General features: G+C 41.9%; 1 protein-coding gene across 3 annotated transcripts in view; it reads left to right on the top strand.

The window, feature by feature from the left end:
- The window catches only part of LOC311100834 (ras-related protein Rab-40B-like), a 48309-nt gene that overhangs the window by 25597 nt on the left and 3368 nt on the right, over positions 1-19344 (top strand). For all 3 annotated transcript variants that reach the window (XR_014609859.1, XM_084141807.1, XM_084141808.1), the window contains 3 exons: positions 6380-6440; positions 16453-16513; positions 19034-19111. Coding sequence is in view for 2 of the 3 variants with exons in the window: in XM_084141807.1 (XP_083997933.1) it covers positions 6380-6440; positions 16453-16513; positions 19034-19111 (200 nt within the window). In the remaining variant the exon portion in view is untranslated. The remainder of the gene's footprint in view (positions 1-6379; positions 6441-16452; positions 16514-19033; positions 19112-19344) is intronic.

The raw sequence follows: 19344 nt of genomic DNA, 5'->3' as shown, positions 1-19344 counted from the left end.
ACATAATTGCAAAAGGGTTTTCTAATGATCAATTAGCCTTTTAAAATGATAAACTTGGATTAGCAAATACAACGTGCCATTGGAACACAGGACTGATGGTTGCTGAGAATGGGCCTCTGTATGCCTATGTAGATATTCCATTAAAAATCAGCCGTTTCCAGCTATAGTAGCCATTTACAACATTAACAATGTCTACACTGTATTTCTGATCAATTTTGATGTTATTTTAATGGACAAATAAATTGCTTTTCTTTCGAAAACAAGGACTTTCTAAGTGACCCCAAACTTTTGAACGGTAGTGTATAATATCTGAAAATGTAGCTAGCTAGACTCTCCTACCGGTATACATGGATGGACGCTTCTCCCTCTCTGTCACAGATGCCATGCTTGCCCTTAGTTTAAAGATGTAATCCGGAGACAGGTGTTTTATACAACAGCCTTCTGTGTGTTCTCTTTTCAACTCCGTCTGCATATTTGCAATCAAACGGCAGAACTATCTCCATCTCCTTAGCTATCATACTATAATTCCACTGACTTCAAAACTCGGTCCTCCAGAAAGTGGAGAGCAACACTTATGCAGTTCTACTACGTTATATCTTTCAAAAAAGCCACGATAGAAAGGATTACCTACACACACTGACCAGCTGATGTTAGACAGAAGCATGCTACATGGCAGACCAATCCGAACTCATCTCTCGGCATGTCCAGCCCACTCATTATCTCAGCCAATCATGGCTAGCGGGAAGGTTGCTGTCTTTTTCCTTGGCTTAACCAACTAGGCTCATAATTTAACAATTGTATTTGTATTTACAGATGGCATACAAGTTTGTTATTAAGGCACATTAAAGTTCACAAGTTCCTGAAGGCATTTCTGCCAAAAAAGAGTTTAAGTTCAAATGGCGCTCCTGTGAAGTAGTGACGCGTGACATACGCCTAGTTTCCTGAAACAAGTCACATGTGGTTGTTTATCTACCTTAGTTGAATGCACTGACTTTAAGTCGCTCTGGATAAGAGTGTCTACTAAATGACCAAAATGTAAAAATGAACAATTGCAAAGCACACTGGGTATTATTATTGGCCTTGTTTTGGGGGTGGCGCTCATTAGAATAATACCCAGCATATTTTGCAAGTGTTCATTTATACATTCACATTTTGGTCATTCAGCAGACAGTCTTATCACACCATAGTGCCATCAGACTTCTGAAACCAATCCAGGGTGAAAGGGCCACAAAATTGTGAACCGCTTTAAAAAATTGTATAGAAAATTATTTAGTAATTTGAAAATAGAAATTACAGGTCTCGAAAAGTATCTCTGTCTTTCAAACAGCTCTTACACTAAAAGGGCATTTTCATAATTTTCATAATTTCACAGTATTATTCCAACCTCATGGTGAGGAAAATCACATTTTTGACTGCACTGGGCCTTTAACAGAAGGAGAGGGAGGAGACGAGAAGAGAGTGGAAGGGAGGAGAGCTATTAAGCACTACAGTAATCATACAGAAAGAAAAGTGCATGCCATCAGTGTCTGTAACAGATGGCAGAGAAGTGGGATGGAGGGATGAAGGTTGACAGATGGAGGAGGGAGGGAGGGAGGGAAGGAGGGGAGGAGGGAAGGAGGGAGGGGAGGAGTGACCTGTAGGATTCAACCTTACTGTATCAGGCTAGTAGTACTGTAGTAGGCGACTGACTGTATGTGACCCAAATGGCACCCTATTCCCTTGATAGTGCACTTCTTTTGACCAGGGCCCACAGGGAATCAACCAACCTAATGAAGCAGTTTCTTATTGTCTGGATATGTATAGCCACACGAAATGACACCACAATTACACTGACACGTCATAACCTAGAGAGAGCATTTATTTTACACGGAAAGTGTGTGCATGCGTGTGTGTACTTGTGTGTGTGACCAGGCCTGCCAGCCAACACAGGGCGCTAGGGCGGCAGGTCACCCTAGCGATTAGAGCGTTGGGCCACTAACCGAAAGGTTGCTAGTTCGAATCCCCGAGCTGACTAGCTGAAAAATCTGCAAATCTGTGCTTGAGCAGTTACAGACCCTCATATGAAAACTGTCTGCCAGTTTTAACTGGAGCTGGCACTCACACAGCATTACATAACAGAGTCAGAATCACATCCCATATCAACTATCATTCACTAGACATAAACAAGGATGTATATAAACCCTGTATTGCTGATGCTATGTATTGGCGAACGAGAGGCTTTGAAGCCACTGGTCGGCCATATTGGCACTCCCCAGTAGGAGCAGTCCTCCATAGGAATGAATGGAATTCTACAGTATTCCAATTAAATGTTTCAAGTACAAAATTACATGTATTTAAGTATTTTTTTATTGTAGTGTGGACAGTAAGATTAGTACTCTAAAAAATATATAAACTTTAAAGCTGCAATATGTGACTTTTTGGGCGACACGACCAAATCCACATAGAAATGTGAGTTATAGATCTGTCATTCTCATTGAAAGCAAGTCTAAGAAGCGGTAGATCTGTTCTATGTGCGCTATTTCAATGCTTCCCTTCTCTTTTTACTTTCTCTACACCAGCTTCAAACAGCTGAAAATACAATATTTTTGGTTATGGAAAATATATTTCACTGTGGTTTAAATGGTACAATGATTTTCTACGCTATACTTGCATGTTTTGTCACATAAACTGAAATTAGGCGAACTATTAGAATTTTAGCAACCAGGAAATGGCGGTGCAATTTCTGCATAGTGCATCTTTTAAGGATTTAAAAATATATATATTCTTTCCATTTTTATGTTCATGTTTAGCTCACATAATATAATAAGGTGTCTGTAATAGAATCAACCTGTCAAAAACAAATGTAGACATGAATAAATGCATTTCTATAGCTTCCAAATATCTTTTACACTGGAGTACCAAGATGGCTATGAGGTGGCTTCAATACAGCGCCATCTGTCAGTCATCCAGGGTTTATAACAATACTGTTTCTGTGATTAGAGTTATTGATCTTTCTACACAAGTAGATGAATTGGCAAAGATGACTATTAGCTAACAGGACAGTGTGCCTGACTGTATTGAGTGAGTGAACGTATGTGTATAAGTGTTTGTCCTTGTTAAATTAGAGGAGTCTGTAGCTGAGCTGTCGTGTGTGTGCATGTGTGCATTTATGGACACATACTGTAGCCATGCTTTTGTGTGAATCTTCCTCAGGGTGTCAGCACAAACTATGTCCAATCCAATTCTACAATGTCACGTCGGAGACAGACCGATCCAAACCCAACCAGACCGTTGAGCCAGTGCAGACAGGCCGGAATGACACCTAGAGGGATGCGTTATGGGTACAGGTCGTGAGGAGGGCGGTTGCCAGGGGTGACAGTTTGACTGGTGAAATCACTCTTAATGTGGAGGAAAAGCATTTAATGCCACCCGTGATTTGCCACCTGTGATTTGCCAGCTGCCATTGGCATCTGTGAGGTACACACACACACACACATACACACACACACACACACACATACACACACACACACACAATGCTGCTGTTCTATCATATACTATTCATTCCACTGCGTGACCAAGTCACTACCCACTTTATATTAGTAAATACAGTGTAATACATTCCATTATTACTATGTAATACAGTCCATTATTACTATGCAATACAGTCCATTATTACTATGCAATACAGTCCATTATTACTATGCAATACAGTCCATTATTACTATGCAATACAGTCCATTATTACTATGCAATACAGTCCATTATTACTATGCAATACAGTCCATTATTACTATGTAATACAGTCCATTATTACTATGCAATACAGTCCATTATTACTATGCAATACAGTCCATTATTACTATGCAATACAGTCCATTATTACTATGCAATACAGTCCATTATTACTATGCAATACAGTCCATTATTACTATGCAATACAGTCCATTATTACTATGCAATACAGTCCATTATTACTATGCAATACAGTCCATTATTACTATGCAACACAGTCCATTATTACTATGGAATACAGTCCATTATTACTATGCAATACAGTCCATTATTACTATGCAACACAGTCCATTATTACTATGCAACACAGTCCATTATTACTATGCAATACAGTCCATTATTACTATGCAACACAGTCCATTATTACTATGCAATACAGTCCATTATTACTATGCAACACAGTCCATTATTACTATGCAACACAGTCCATTATTACTATGTAATACAGTCCATTATTACTATGCAATACAGTCCATTATTACTATGCAATACAGTCCATTATTACTATGCAATACAGTCCATTATTACTATGCAACACAGTCCATTATTACTATGCAATACAGTCCATTATTACTATGCAATATTATTACTATGCAATACAGTCCATTATTACTATGCGAATGTTAAATTCGTGCTGCTGTCAAAAGCATCCTCTCAGTGACCAAAAGTAGAGCGTAGCTTTTCTGCCGTTATTCCTATAATTATCAGGACCTCTCATTGAGCAGACACACAGTACATATCAGGACCTCTCATTGAGCAGACACACAGTACATATCAGGACCTCTCATTGAGCAGACACACAGTACATATCAGGACCTCTCATTGAGCAGACACACAGTACATATCAGGACCTCTCATTGAGCAGACACACAGTACATATCAGGACCTCTCATTGAGCAGACACACAGTACATATCAGGACCTCTCATTGAGCAGACACACAGTACATATCAGGGCCTCTCATTGAGCAGACACACAGTACATATCAGGACCTCTCATTGAGCAGACACACAGTACATATCAGGACCTCTCATTGAGCAGACACACAGTACATATCAGGACCTCTCATTGAGCAGACACACAGTACACTGCTGCTTCCAGACATTTCAAGGCTCTGAATACATACTGAAGCTTCATTATAATACTCACACATGCAGTGTGTGTGTCTGTGCTTGTGTGTGAGTGTGTGTGTGTGTGTCTGTGCGCGTGTGTGTGTGTGTGTGTTTGTGTGTGTTTGTGTGTGTGCGCTGCTGCCTACATTATGTAGCTATCTGTGCTGTGCAGTATGAGTCATCTCTGGGTGAGATCCAGTGGGGATTTCATCATCAGTACTGTAACTTAACCCTTACATGGTCATGGATTTAGTTTGATTTCTATACAAACACACATTATTGTAATCTACACACACACACACACACACACACACACACACACACACACGTCATTCCGTGGTGATAGCGTAACGTCTGTGGGCTGATGGGTTAACACTGGATCTGGTCTACAGAGAGAACCCGGAATCCTGGCCTTTGACACACGCACACACAGACACACACAGACACACACAGACAGACTAGGAATCCTGCCCTCTGACCCCACCTACGTGTCTGATGAGAAAACACAGCTGGGTCATGTGGAGTCTCATTGCATCTCTGCCACTAAGCACATTAGTGTGTGTCTGTCTGTGCACACCAGTATTTGACATTATGCCAATATGCCGTCGTAATCAACAACGTAAGACGATTTCAAGTACTTAGCTAAATGTTCCAGATTATGGAATCAGCACTTGAAAAGGTCCAGTGTGATGGTTGCAGTGTGAGTGCAGTGTCGTGAGTGATTTGAGTGATTTGTGATGCAAGGAATGATAAGAGGAAGCTGTCTTCACTGCTTTAGGAGTCGGGGGGCCCTTCTAAGGTCAGGGGATTTTCAACAGGATCAGATTTCCATCCCAGTGTCACTTTGGAATGTCTAATACCTCTAGATGCTTTTTAGGAGTCATCTGAGTGACCCGTGTGTGTGTGTGCGTTTAATCTGTGCAGATCTGCTGGAGAGAGATTACAGCGTTGCCTTCACACGTCTGCCCTCCTCCTTATTCCTCATTTTAGTGCACTACTTTGGACCAGGGCCCATAGGGGATGCAGACATGTTCACTCGCTCAGTGTTAAAGTTTAATCTGTTTCCTGCTGGATGACAGATGGAGAGTTCTTCTTCCACATGTTACCTCTTGATTCCTCCTGAAACATACAGAGAGAGCCCCATTAGTATCCTCTTATTCCTCTCTCTCTCGCCTCTCTCCTCTCTTTCTCTCTCTCTCTCTCCTCTTTCTCTCTCTCTCTCTCCTCTCTCTCTCCTCTCTCTCTATCTCTCTCTCTCTCTCTCTCTCTCTCTCCTCTCTCTCTCCCCCCTCTCTCTCTCCCCCCCCTCTCCCCCCCCCTCTCTCTCCTCTCTCTCTCCCCCCTCTCTCTCTCTCCCCCTCTCCCCCCCCCCCCCCCCCTCTCTCTCTATCTCATGTAGAATGACCATGACAGTTCAGACATACTGCCAAGGCCTAGATACATTCAGAGCAGACTAAGACAGATGGTATTAACGTTGTTTTATGTTGTTGGCAGGAATCGACTACAAGACGACTACGATACTCCTAGATGGAAGAAGAGTCAAGCTGCAGCTCTGGTGAGTGAAGTCACTGTACACAAACACACACATGTTACCCTGCTAAACTCATCCCAATTCCACATCAGGGATATTTAAACTTAAAATGTGCCTCTATGGCCTCCTAGATCCTGTCTATGGTAGTGCACTACCAGGTCCCCATACGGCTGTCTATGGTAGTGCACTACCAGGTCCCCATACGGCTGTCTATGGTAGTGCACTACCAGGTCCCCATACGGCTGTCTATGGTAGTGCACTACCAGGTCCCCATACGGCTGGCTATGGTAGTGCACTACCAGGTCCCCATACGGCTGTCTATGGTAGTACACTACCAGGTCCCCATACGGCTGTCTATGGTAGTGCACTACCAGGTCCCCATACGGCTGTATGAAGGGGATAGAGTTTGGTACACAGCCCCCGGTCTTATCAAATAGATGATGCTGCCTGACTGTATCATGTTGATCAGATTAGGGAAATAATAGAGTGTTGTCCTGAATGAGGTCAGAGAGAGGCAGACCTTGTTGTAAGGAGAAGAGTAAAGGCAGAGATGAGCTCTGTAAAGAGGCTCAAGAAGAAACATGTGAGTCTGATTACACTGAGGGGGATTGGAGCCATTTTGTCAATAGCAGCAGAATAGAGATGAGGGAAGGACACACACACACACACACTCTGTGGTCCCCATCGTGTCTCCTCTGCCATCCCCGCCTCTCCACTCTAGTCCTAACCCCTACCCTGAGAGCAGTACTTTTATTTTTAGAGGGTTTTCGCTTTTAGTCGAGTCAATATTGAATTATTAATCTGGAAACTTAGTTTGATGTCTAAGAGGATGAGACGATTTAGTGCTTTAACAGAGGGGGTGTTAGAAATGCTCTCTATCCTCCTCCCCGTGGCTACACGCTAATCACAGCTGGCTAGCGTGGCATTGGGGGAACAGTGGTAAAATGCTAGCGTGGCATTGGGGGAACAGTGGTAAAATGCTAGCGTGGCATTGGGGGAACAGTGGTAAAATGCTAGCGTGGCATTGGGGGAACAGTGGTAAAATGCTAGCGTGGCTAGTGTAGCATTAGCAAAGAGCTAGGGAGGCATGGTGGAACATTGGTAAATAATAGCGTAGGTAACACATTAGCAAAGAGCTAGCAAGCGGTTAGCGTGCAGAATTAGCCAGTTGTGAAAATTGGCAACTTGGCATGGATGTGGAGTAACCCTAGGGAGACACCCAATAATCCTAACCCTAGGGATACACACAATAACCCTAACCCTAGGGATACACCCAATAACCCTAACCCTAGGGAAACACACAATAACCCTAATCCTAGGGATAAACACAATAACCCTAACCCTAGGGATAAACACAATAAGCTGATTGCAAAGCTGCAGCTTGTGAGAAGAAAGGAGAATATGAGCATCTAAACAATGTAAGGTTATTCTCCTTTATTTGTATTTCTTTCCCCTATAAAACAAAATCTTCTCCCGCCATAGTAGGCTGGTGTGTAACTAACGTCATCCCCAGGCTGCCTCTCAGAAGAGAAAAGGCTGGCTGGTGGATGAGATGTGTGTGTACCGGATGGTTTGTAGTGTCAGTATATCAAATCATATCAAGAAACAACTATTCAGTGTTTTATATGCGCGTGACGATGCACTCTCTCATCGAATTAAAAACACAGCTGGATTTCAAATCTACTAGTCAGAAGTCTAGGCCTATGGCCAGAGTGTGTGCGTGCGTGCGCGCGTGCGTGCCAACCCAAACACTGCTCTGGCATCCAGGTCTGGAGAATGCAATCTGCTCTCTCACTACCCTTTCAGATTGCATTATTTTAAATACTTAAAATACCAGTGTTTTATTGCAGATGATTTTTGTGTTTTTAATTATTGGATAATAGGTTTATTACACCACAGTAGGGTTTGAATATATGCTATTAATCCTCTCTTTGTAAGACCAATTATGTGGGATGTATGAATTGTCTGAATTTCACAGCCAAATATGCTATACATTTGAGAAGTGATTAGTGTTGCTAAACATAGATAATCATTGGTGATTGTCTGACAAATTATTGGTTGGTTGTTTGCCGACAGCAATAGATGGGTCGTTCCACGAAAAGAGTGCCTTTTGATATTTTAAGTAGAAATTGTGCACAAATATTGATTTTTTAAAAGCTTGTTATATTAAATGAAGAGCCTATATAGAAAGTCTACACCCCATTTTAACTTTTTTTCACATTTTGTTGCGTTATGAATTCAAATATATTTAATTGTACTATTTGGTAAACAAAATACTATGTCAAAGTGAAAAAGGTTTTTACAAATTAATAAAAATTTAATAACTAAAATATAGTCGTTGCATAAATATTCACCGTCTTTGTTTAGACATTCCTAAATTAGTTCAAGAAGTAAAATTTGGCTTAACAAATCATATAAGTTATATGGACTCATTCAGTGTGAAATAATAGGGGTTGACATCATTTTTGAATGACTACCCCTTCCTCTGTCCCCCATACATACAACATCTGTATGGTCCATCAGTCAACTATTGAATTTCAAGCACAGATTCAACTACAGAGACCAGGGAGCTTTTGGAAAGCCTCATAAAGAAGGGCAGTGATTGGTAGATGGTAACAATAACAAATCAGACATTGAATATCTCTTTAAGTATGGTCAAGTTAATAATTACTATGTGGATGATGTATTAAACCACCCAGACACATCAAAGATGCAGTCATCCTTCTGAACTGAGCTGCAGGACAGGAAGGAAACTGCTCAGGGATGTCACCATGAGGCCATTGGTGATGTTAAAACAACTACAGAGTTCAATGGCTGTGATGGGAGAAAAAACTGAGGATGGATCAACAACATTGTAGTGACTCCACAATAATGTCATAAATGACAGAGCGATTTCTTTTTTTAAATATACAGAATATAAATATTCCAAAACAGGCATATGTATGCAACAAGGCACTAAAGTAATTAGTGATGCGCGGGTTGACTCATAACCCACAGTCCCAGCGGTTATATCCACGGGGCGGGCGAGTTTAGATATTGAGTGGATGAAGGGCTGATGGGTGGTGGGAGGGTTGTATAAAGACAAAACAATACATACAAAAAAATCCAGAAATGTATAATTCTTGTGCAATATACACTATCGTTCAAAAGTTTGGGGTCACTTAGAAATGTCCTTGTTTTCGAAAGAAAAGCATTTATTTTGTCCATTTAAAATAACATCAAATTGATCAGAAATACAGTGTAGACATTGTTAATGTTGAAAATGGCTATTGTAGCTGGAAACGGCTGATTTTTAATGGAATATCTACATAGGCATACCAAGGCCCATTATCAGCAATAATCAGTCCTGTGTTCCAATGGCACGTTGTGTTTGCTAATCCAAGTTTATCATTTTAAATGGCTAATTGATCATTAGAAAACCCTTTTGCAATTATGTTAGCACAGCTGAAAACTGTTGTGCTGATTAAAGAAGCAATAAAACTGGCCTTCTTGAGACTAATTGAGTATCTGGAGCATCAGCAATTGTGGGTTCGATTACAGGCTCAAAATGGCCAGAAAATAATAACTTTCTTCTGAAACTCGTCAGTCTATTCTTGTTCTGAGAAATGAAGGCTATTCCATGCGAGAAATTGCCAAGAAACTGAAGATCTCGTACAACGCTGTGTACTACTCCCTTCACAGAACAGTGCAAACTGGCTCTAACCAGAATAGAAAGAGGAGTGGGAGGCCCCGGTGCACAACTGAGCAAGAGGAAAAATACATTAGAGTGTCTAGTTTAAGAAACAGACGCCTCACAGGTCCTCAACTGGCAGCTTCATTAAATAGTATCCGCAAAACACCAGTGTCAACGTCAACAGAGAAGAGGCGACTCCGGGATGCTGACCTTCTAGGCAGAGTTGCAAAGAAAAATACATATCTCAGACTGGCCAATAAAAATAAAAGATTAAGATGGGCAAAAGAACACAGACACTGGACAGAGGAAGATTAGAAAAAAGTGTTATGGACAGACAAATCGAAGTTTGTGGTGTTCGGATCACAAAGAATAACGTTTGTGAGACGCAGACCAAATGAAAAGATGCTGGAGGAGTGCTTGATGCCATCTGTCAAGCATGGTGGAGGCAATGTGATGGTCTGGGGGTGCTTTGGTGGTGGTAAAGTGGGAGATTTGTACAGGGTAAAATGGATCTTGAAGAAGGAAGGCTATCACTCCATTTTGCAACGCCATACCCTGTGGACGGTGCTTGATTGGAGCCAATTTCCTCCTACAACAGGACAATGACCCAAAGCACAGCTTCAAACTATGCAATAACTATTTAGGGAAGAAGCAGTCAGCTGGTATACTGTCTATAATGGAGTGGCCAGCACAGTCACCGGATCTCAACCCTATTGAGCTGTTGAGGGAGCAGCTTGACCGTATGGTACGTAAGAAGTGCCCATCAAGCCAATCCAACTTGTGGGATGTGCTTCAGGAAGCATGGGGTGAAATCTCTTCAGATTACCTCAACAAATTGACAACTAGAATGCCAAAGGTCTGCAAGGCTGTAATTGCTGCAAATGGAGGGTTCTTTGATAAAAGCAAAGTTTGAAGGACACAATTTATTATTTCAATTATAAATCATTATTTCTAACCTTGTCAATGACTACATTTCCAATGCATTTTGCTATATTTCCTATTCAAACTAATTTCATGTATGTTTTCATGGAAAACAAGGACATTTCTAAGTGACCTCAAACCTTTGAACAGTAGTGTATATCTATAGACTACATTTAGGTTTTATTTTTTGGCTATCTGGCATTAGTGCGTTAGGGCATAACTTTGTGTGCCAAATAGCACACCAATCAACAAATGCTTTTGGGAGCGAGAAGTTAATGTCGATCCACTGAGGCAAAAAAGGACAATCTCGGAGTATAATTCAGTAAGAGAAAAGCTGTGAAATGGAAAGTTGGAAATAAAGAGAAGGGAGGGTCAGAACAGTAGTCTAATGTTTGGGAAAGATTTGGTGAAGTGGTGAAAGAGGATGATAGCAGTGCCTATGTCATGTGTGATGATTGTTAGGCGCTATACAAATTCGGCAGTCACAGTAAGGGGACTTCAAATAGGCCTGTGGCACATCAAGGGCACTGTAGCCTTCTGTTCAGATGGGTTAAATGGAAACTGAAATCTGGACACTGACTGTAGGTCTATAACCTCTCACAGTCTTAACATTAACTCTTGCAGAATTAAGCATTTCTTGCAGTAAAATTATACCCCAAATGTTTTTTTATTTTTTATTTTATTTCACCTTTATTTAACCGGGGAAGCCAGTTGAGAACAAGTTCTCATTTACAACTGCGACCTGGTCAAGATAAAGCAAAGCAGTGCGATTAAAAACAACAACACAGAGTTACATATGGAATAAACAAAACAAAATGTACAGTCAAAAACACAACAGAAAATATATATACAGTGTGTGCAAATGTAGTAAGTTATGGAGGTAAGGCAATAAATAGGCCATAGTGCAAAATAATTACAATTTAGTATTAACACTGGAGTGATAGATGTGCAGAAGATGATGTGCAAATAGAGATACTGGGGTGCAAATGAGCAAAATAAATAACAATGTAAATAACAATATGGGGATGATGTAGTTGGGTGGGCTAATTACAGATGGGCTGTGTACAGGTGCAGTGATCGGTAAGCTGCTCTGACAACTGATGCTTAAAGTTAGTGAGGGAGATAAGAGTCTCCAGCTTTAGAGATTTTTGCAGTTCGTTCCAGTCATTTGCAGCAGAGAACTGGAAGGAATGGCGGCCAAAGGAGGTGTACATTTTGACTTGGGAACAGGAGTGGAGAAATATGATTTATTTATTTCAGCATCTTGAGAGAATGCGAATGCGCAGTTAGGGACCGTCTGTAAAGATGCTATCTTTATCAGCATCATGAAAGCCAGAGAACAGCGCCGGAGAAGATGGCTGCCGTTTTACAGCCCTCTAACCAATTGTACTATTATGTGTGTTTTTCCGCGTTATTTGTAATTTATTTTGTACATAATGTTTCTGCCATCGTCTCTTATAACCAAAAAGAGCTTCTGGATATCAGGACAGCGATTACTCACCTCGTATTGGACGAATATTTTTTCTTCAACGAGGCGGCCGCGAAGGATATCATACAGACACCCGACAAGGCCCAAATCCCCGTCATTCGCGTGAAGAAGAGACGGAGATATCGTGGACGCAGATCGGGGTGCCTTGTAAGGATCCGACGGCGAGCGAGTAAACTGCCTCTTCCATCAATCCTATTAGCCAACGTTCAATCTTTTGAAAATAAAGTGGACGATTTAAGATTACGGTTATCCTACCAACGGGACATTAAAAACTGTAATATATTATGTTTCACCGAGTCGTGGCTGAACGACGACAATGATAACATTCAGCTAGCAGGCTATACGCTACATCGGCAGGACAGAACGGCTGACTCCGGTAAGACAAGGGGTGGCGGTCTGTGTATATTTGTAAACAACAGCTGGTGCACAAAACCAAATACTAAGGAAGTCTCGAGGTTTTGCTCGCCTGAGGTAGAGTATCTTATGATAAGCTGTAGACCACACTATTTACCAAGAGAGTTTTCATCTATATTTTTCATAGCTGTCTATTTACCACCACAAACCACTGCTGGCATTAAGATTTCACTGAATGAGTTGTACAAGGCCATTAATCAACAGGAAAACGCTCATCCAGATGCAGCGCTCCTAGTGGCCGGGGACTTTAATGCAGGGAAACTTAAATCCGTTCTACCTAATTTCTAACAGCATGTTAAATGTGCAACCAGAGGGAAAAAAACTCTAGACCACCTTTACTCCACACACAGAGACGCATACAAAGCTCTCCCTCGCCCTCCATTTGGCAAATCTGACCATAACTCTATCCTCCTGATTCCTGCTTATAAGCAAAAACTAAAGCAGGAAGCACCAGTGACTCGGTTAATAAAAAAGTGGTCAGATGACGCAGATGCTAAGCTACAGGACTGTTTTGCTAGCACAGACTGGAACATGTTCCGGGATTCTTCAGACAGCATTGAGGAGTACACCACATCAGTTACTGGCTTCATCAATAAGTGCATCGATGATGTCGTCCCCACAGTGACCGTACGTACATACCCCAACCAGAAGCCATGGATTACAGGAAACATCCGCACTGAGCTAAAGGATAGAGCTGCCGCTTTCAAGGAACGGGACTCTAACCCGGACGCTTATAAGAAATCCCGCTATGACCTCCGACGAACCATCAAACAGGCAAAGAGTCAATACAGGTCTAAGATTGAATCGTACTACACTGGCTCTGACGCTCGTCGGATGTGGCAGGGCTTGAAAACTATTACAGACTACAAAGGGAAGCACAGCCGCGAGCTGCCCAGTGACACAAGCCTACCAGACGAGCTAAACCACTTCTATGCTCGCTTCGAGGCAAGCAACACTGAAGCATGCATGAGAGCACCAGCTGTTCCGGATGACTATGTGATCACGCTCTCCGTAGCCGATGTGAGTAAGACTTTTAAGCAGGTCAACATTCACAAGGCCGCAGGGCCAGACGGATTACCAGGACGTGTACTCCGAGCATGTGCTGACCAACTGGCAAGTGTCTTCACTGACATTTTCAACATGTCCCTGACTGAGTCTGTAATACCAACATGTTTCAAGCAGACCACCATAGTCCCCGTGCCCAAGGACTCTAAGATAACCTGCCTAAATGACTACCGACCCGTAGCACTGACGTCTGTAGCCATGAAGTGCTTTGAAAGGCTGGTCATGGCTCACATCAACAGCATTATCCCAGAAACCCTAGACCCACTCCAATTTGCATACCACCCCAACAGATCCACAGATGATGCAATCTCTATTGCACTCCACACTGCCCTTTCCCACCTGGACAAGAGGAACACCTACGTGAGAATGCTATTCATTGACTACAGCTCAGCATTCAACACCATAGTGCCCTCTAAGCTCATCACTAAGCTAAGGATCCTGGGACTAAACACCTCCCTCTGCAACTGGATCCTGGACTTCCTGACGGGCCGCCCCCAGGTGGTAAGGGTAAGTAACAACACATCTGCCACACTGATCCTCAACACGGGGGCCCCTCAGGGGTGCGTGCTCAGTCCCCTCCTGTACTCTCTGTTCACCCATGACTGCATGGCCAGGCACGACTCCAACACCATCATTAAGTTTGCCGACGACACAACAGTGGTAGGCCTGATCACCGACAACGATGAGACAGCCTATAGGGAGGAGGTCAGAGATCTGGCCGTGTGGTGCCAGGACAACAACCTCTCCCTCAACGTGACCAAGACAAAGGAGATGATTGTGGACTACAGGAAAAGAAAGAGGACTGAGCACGCCCCCATTCTCATCGACGGGGCTGTAGTGGAACAGGTTGAGAGCTTCAAGTTCCTTGGTGTCCACATCACCAACGAACTATCATGGTCCAAACACACCAAGACAGTCGTGAAGAGGGCACGACAAAGCCTATTCCCCCTCAGGAGACTAAAAAGATTTGGCATGGGTCCTCAGATCCTCAAAAAATTCTACAGCTGCACCATCGAGAGCATCCTGACTGGTTGCATCACCGCCTGGTATGGCAACTGCTTGGCCTCCGACCGCAAGGCACTACAGAGGGTAGTGCGTACGGCCCAGTACATCACTGGGGCAAAGCTTCCTGCCATCCAGGACCTCTATACCAGGCGGTGTCAGAGGAAGGCCCTCAAAATTGTCAAAGACTCCAGCCACCCTAGTCATAGACTGTTCTCTCTGCTACCGCACGGCAAGCGGTACCGGAGTGCCAAGTCTAGGTCCAAAAGACTTCTCAACAGCTTCTACCCCCAAGCCATAAGACTCCTGAACAGCTAATCATGGCTACCCGGACTATTTGCACTGCCCCCCACCCCATCCTTTTTACGCTGCTGCTACTCTGTTAAGTATTTATGCATAGTCACTTTAACTCTACCCACATGTACATATTACCTCAACTAGCCGGTGCCCCCGCACATTGACTCTGCAACGGTACCCCCCTGTATATATAGCCTCCCTACTGTCACTTTATTTTACTTCTGCTCTTTTTTTTTCTCAACACTTTTTTTGTTGTTGTTTTATTTTTACTTTTTTTGTTTAAAATAAATGCACTGTTTGTTAAGGGCTGTAAGTAAGCATTTCACTGTAATGTCTGCACCTGTTGTATTCGGCGCATGTGACCAATAAAATTTGATTTGATTTGATAGGTCTACAATTTTATATTTCTGAGGTCTTGGCTGATTTTTTTTTTTTTTCCCCCATTATGTCAAGCAAAGAGGCACTGAGTTTGTACATCCACAGGTACACCTCCAATTGACTCAAATGATGGCAATTAGCCTATCAGAAGCTTCTAAAGCCTTGACATAATTTTCTGGAATTTTCCAAGCTGTTTAAAGGCACAGTCAACTTAGTGTATGTAAACTGCTGACCCAATGGAATTGTGATACAGTGAATTATAAGTGAAATAATCTGTTTGTAAACAATTGTTGGAAAAATTACTTGTGTCATGCACAAAGTAGATGTCCTAACCGACTTGCCAAAACTATAGTTTGTTAACAAGACATTTGTGGAGTGGTTGAAAAACGAGTTTTAATGACTCCAACCTAAGTGTATGTGAACTGAACTCTCATTTTAATATGGTGAAACTATTCCTTTTTTACTATATTTTTCAAAAGAAACATTGAACATCTAATAGTCAAATCATAGTGTAAAAGCAGGTGAGCTGGTTCAACTCTTAATAAAAAACTAGTTTTTTTTTATTAAGTTGAACATGTGCTCTTTATGACAGAATGTTAAAAAAAAAAATGAAATCAAACTATTTTTTTTAACCAAGTTACACTTCTCAAAAGGCAGAGAATTTGTGGAACGACCCAGATGCCTTGCCCTGAATAAGGTCATGAGATTAGGGATGGAATGCTGTGTGATTTGATTGACAGGTGGATGACCTGCTGACCCTTTAACCCCTGACCTCTGACCTTTGTGTGTTGTTTCAGGGACACATCTGGCCAGGGGCGCTTCTGCACCATCTTCCGCTCCTACTCCAGAGGAGCACAGGTGTGTGTGTGTGTGTGTAAACCCTAATGTATAAAACCTGTGCTTACTGCTCAGTAAACCCTAATGTATAAAACCTTGGTTCTGCGAAAACCTCACTCAAAGGACAGATTTAATCTCTGAGGAAAGGAATAGCTTGAGAATTTCAATATAAAGAACATAGCAGCCTGTTTTTAAAATGTTTTAGAATCACCACCACAGACTACCTGTAAATACTATGCTGTAGGCCTACATATGCACAAGTGTTAGTGTCTGTGTTAATATTATAGAGGGTGCATGTGAGTTGTTTGTATTTGTATTCCTGGGGTCCAATACATTAAAGCACTTACATTAGATATAAAACAAAATATAAAAGAGTACATCATATAACATTATTACACCACTACATATCTACAATACAAAATGTACAATACAAAATGTATAATACCACCATACAACAATATTACAATGTATGCGTATGCATGTGTCTGTACCTGTGTGTGTCTCTTCACAGTCCCCGCTCTTCCATAAGGTGTATTTTTAGCTGTTTTTTCAAATTGGATTCTACTGCTTGCATCAGTTACCTGATGTGGAATAGAGTTCCATGTAGTCATGGCTCTATGTAGTACTGTGTGCCTCCCATAGTCTGTTCTGGACTTCGGGATTGTAAAGAGACCTCTGGTGGCATGTCTTGTGGGGTATGCAAGGGTGTCCTGGCTGTGTGCTAGTAGTTTAAACAGACAGCTCGGTACATTCAGCTTGTCAACACTTCTTACAAAAACAAGTAGTGATTACATCAATCTATCTTCCACTTTGAGCCATGAGAGATTGACATGCATATCATTAATGTTAGCTCTCCGTGTACTTTTAAAGGCCAGCCGTGCTGCCCTGTTCTGAGCCAACTGCAATTTTCCGAAGTCCTTTTTTGTGGCACCTGACCACACTACTGAACAGTAGTCTAGGTGCGACAAAACTAGAGCCTGTAGGACCTGCCTTGTTGATAGTGTTGTTAAGAAGGCAGAGAAGTGCTTTATTATGGACAGACCCCATCTTAGCTACTGTTGTATCAATATGTTTTGACCATAACAGTTTACAATCCAGGGTTACTCCAAGCAGTTTAGTCACCTCAACTTGCTCAATTTCCACATTATGCATTACGATATGTAGTTGAGGTTTAGGGTTTAGTGACTGATTTGTCCCAAATACAATGCTTTTAGTTTTGGAAATATTTAGGACTAACTTATTCCTTGCCACCCATTCTGAAACTAACTGCAACTCTTTAAGTGTTGCAGTTATTTCAGTTGCTGTAGTAGCTGACGTGTATAGTGTTGAGTCATCCGCTATACACAAAGCCAGTGGCATGTCGTTAGTAATGATTGAAAAAAGTAAGGGGCCTAGACAGCTGCCCTGGGAAATCCCTGATTCTACCTGGATTATGTTGGAGAGGCTTCCATTAAAGAACACCCTCTGTTAGACAAGTAACTCTTTATCCACAATATAGCAGGGGGGTGTAAAGCCATAACACATGAGTACATTGTACATGTTTTCACATCCATTTGTATATCAGCACCCTCACTACTGACCCCAGCACCCTTTCCTGTGGAAACAGTACAGGATGGGTGGCTGGGTGCACCTATCTAAACATGGTGGAGGGTGCAGTGGATGGGCCTGTTAAAAAACAACACTTTTTAATGATAAATTGTTAGTGGATCCAGTCCTTTTACCATGTAGGATATCAATTTAGTTCAACCACATCATTGATAGGCTACTACTGAACCCTACTGGCTTTACCCAATCCTGAACCACGGCTGATCGGCTACTGAGAATTCTCACATACCAGGCGATGAATGAAAATTACTTTGTGAATAAAGTTATTATTTTTTGAATTATTACTCATTGGCCCGTTACCGACCATAGACTGGCTGTTACCATGGTGACAATGACACCCCCTGCCATAGCGAGGCAGAAGGCTGTGCTTCTTGAACACTGTGTCCACACCATAACTATAGTCATCAGAGTTCAACTGTGTGTGTGTGTGTGTGTGTGTGTGTACATTGTGTGTGTGCAGTCAGGTCAGGATACAACAAATAGAAGTCTCACACAAATATCTCTGGCTTCTCTAACAGTTCTATGGAATGCATAGTGATGAAGAATTGGCTTGAATACTCAGTGTTAGTTGCTGGTGCCACCAGCACTTAATAAAAACTTTATAAAAAACTTAGTTTTTTTAATTAAGTGAAACTTAATAGCTGTTGGACAGACTACTCTAGCTAATTGGATTTATACAGTAATGTGCATTTCCCTTTTAATAGTTTACACTCTCCCACCATTAACGGAATAGTATGCTTCATTTTCTCTGACCTCAATTTAATTTGAGTAGCCTGCTGTACACAATATTACACATTATAATGTGCATCTCCCCTTAGAGAGAGAGAGAGAGAGTGTTTTAGAGTGCATGCTAGATACCATTCCATTGTTGTTTTTATGATGTCTCTCTCTATTTTCACAATACCCCTGCCCCATCTCTCGCTCTCTCTCTCTCAGGGTGTGATCTTGGTCTATGACATCACCAACCGATGGTCCTTCGATGGTATTGACAGATGGATAAAGGAGATAGATGAGGTAAGAGACATCGATCAATCGCTCCCTATTCCCCAAAGGGTTCTGGTCAAAAGTAGTGCACTTTAAAGGGAATATACTTTCTGCACTTTAAAGGGAATATAGTGCCATTTGGGACGCAGACCACATCACTGAATCGCTCTATGATGTAAGACACGTTGCTCAATATCTGCTTGTGAGAATGACTAAACCTTCTCAGAACTCCAACCCACGCCTCTCGTCTCTGCTCCAAAACA

Source organism: Coregonus lavaretus (assembly GCF_964263955.1).
Source record: "Coregonus lavaretus genome assembly, chromosome: 25".
Lineage (NCBI taxonomy): Eukaryota > Metazoa > Chordata > Actinopteri > Salmoniformes > Salmonidae > Coregonus > Coregonus lavaretus.
The sequence above is the reverse complement of the archived record's forward strand: the minus strand, read 5'-3'. Positions and strand labels throughout refer to the sequence as shown.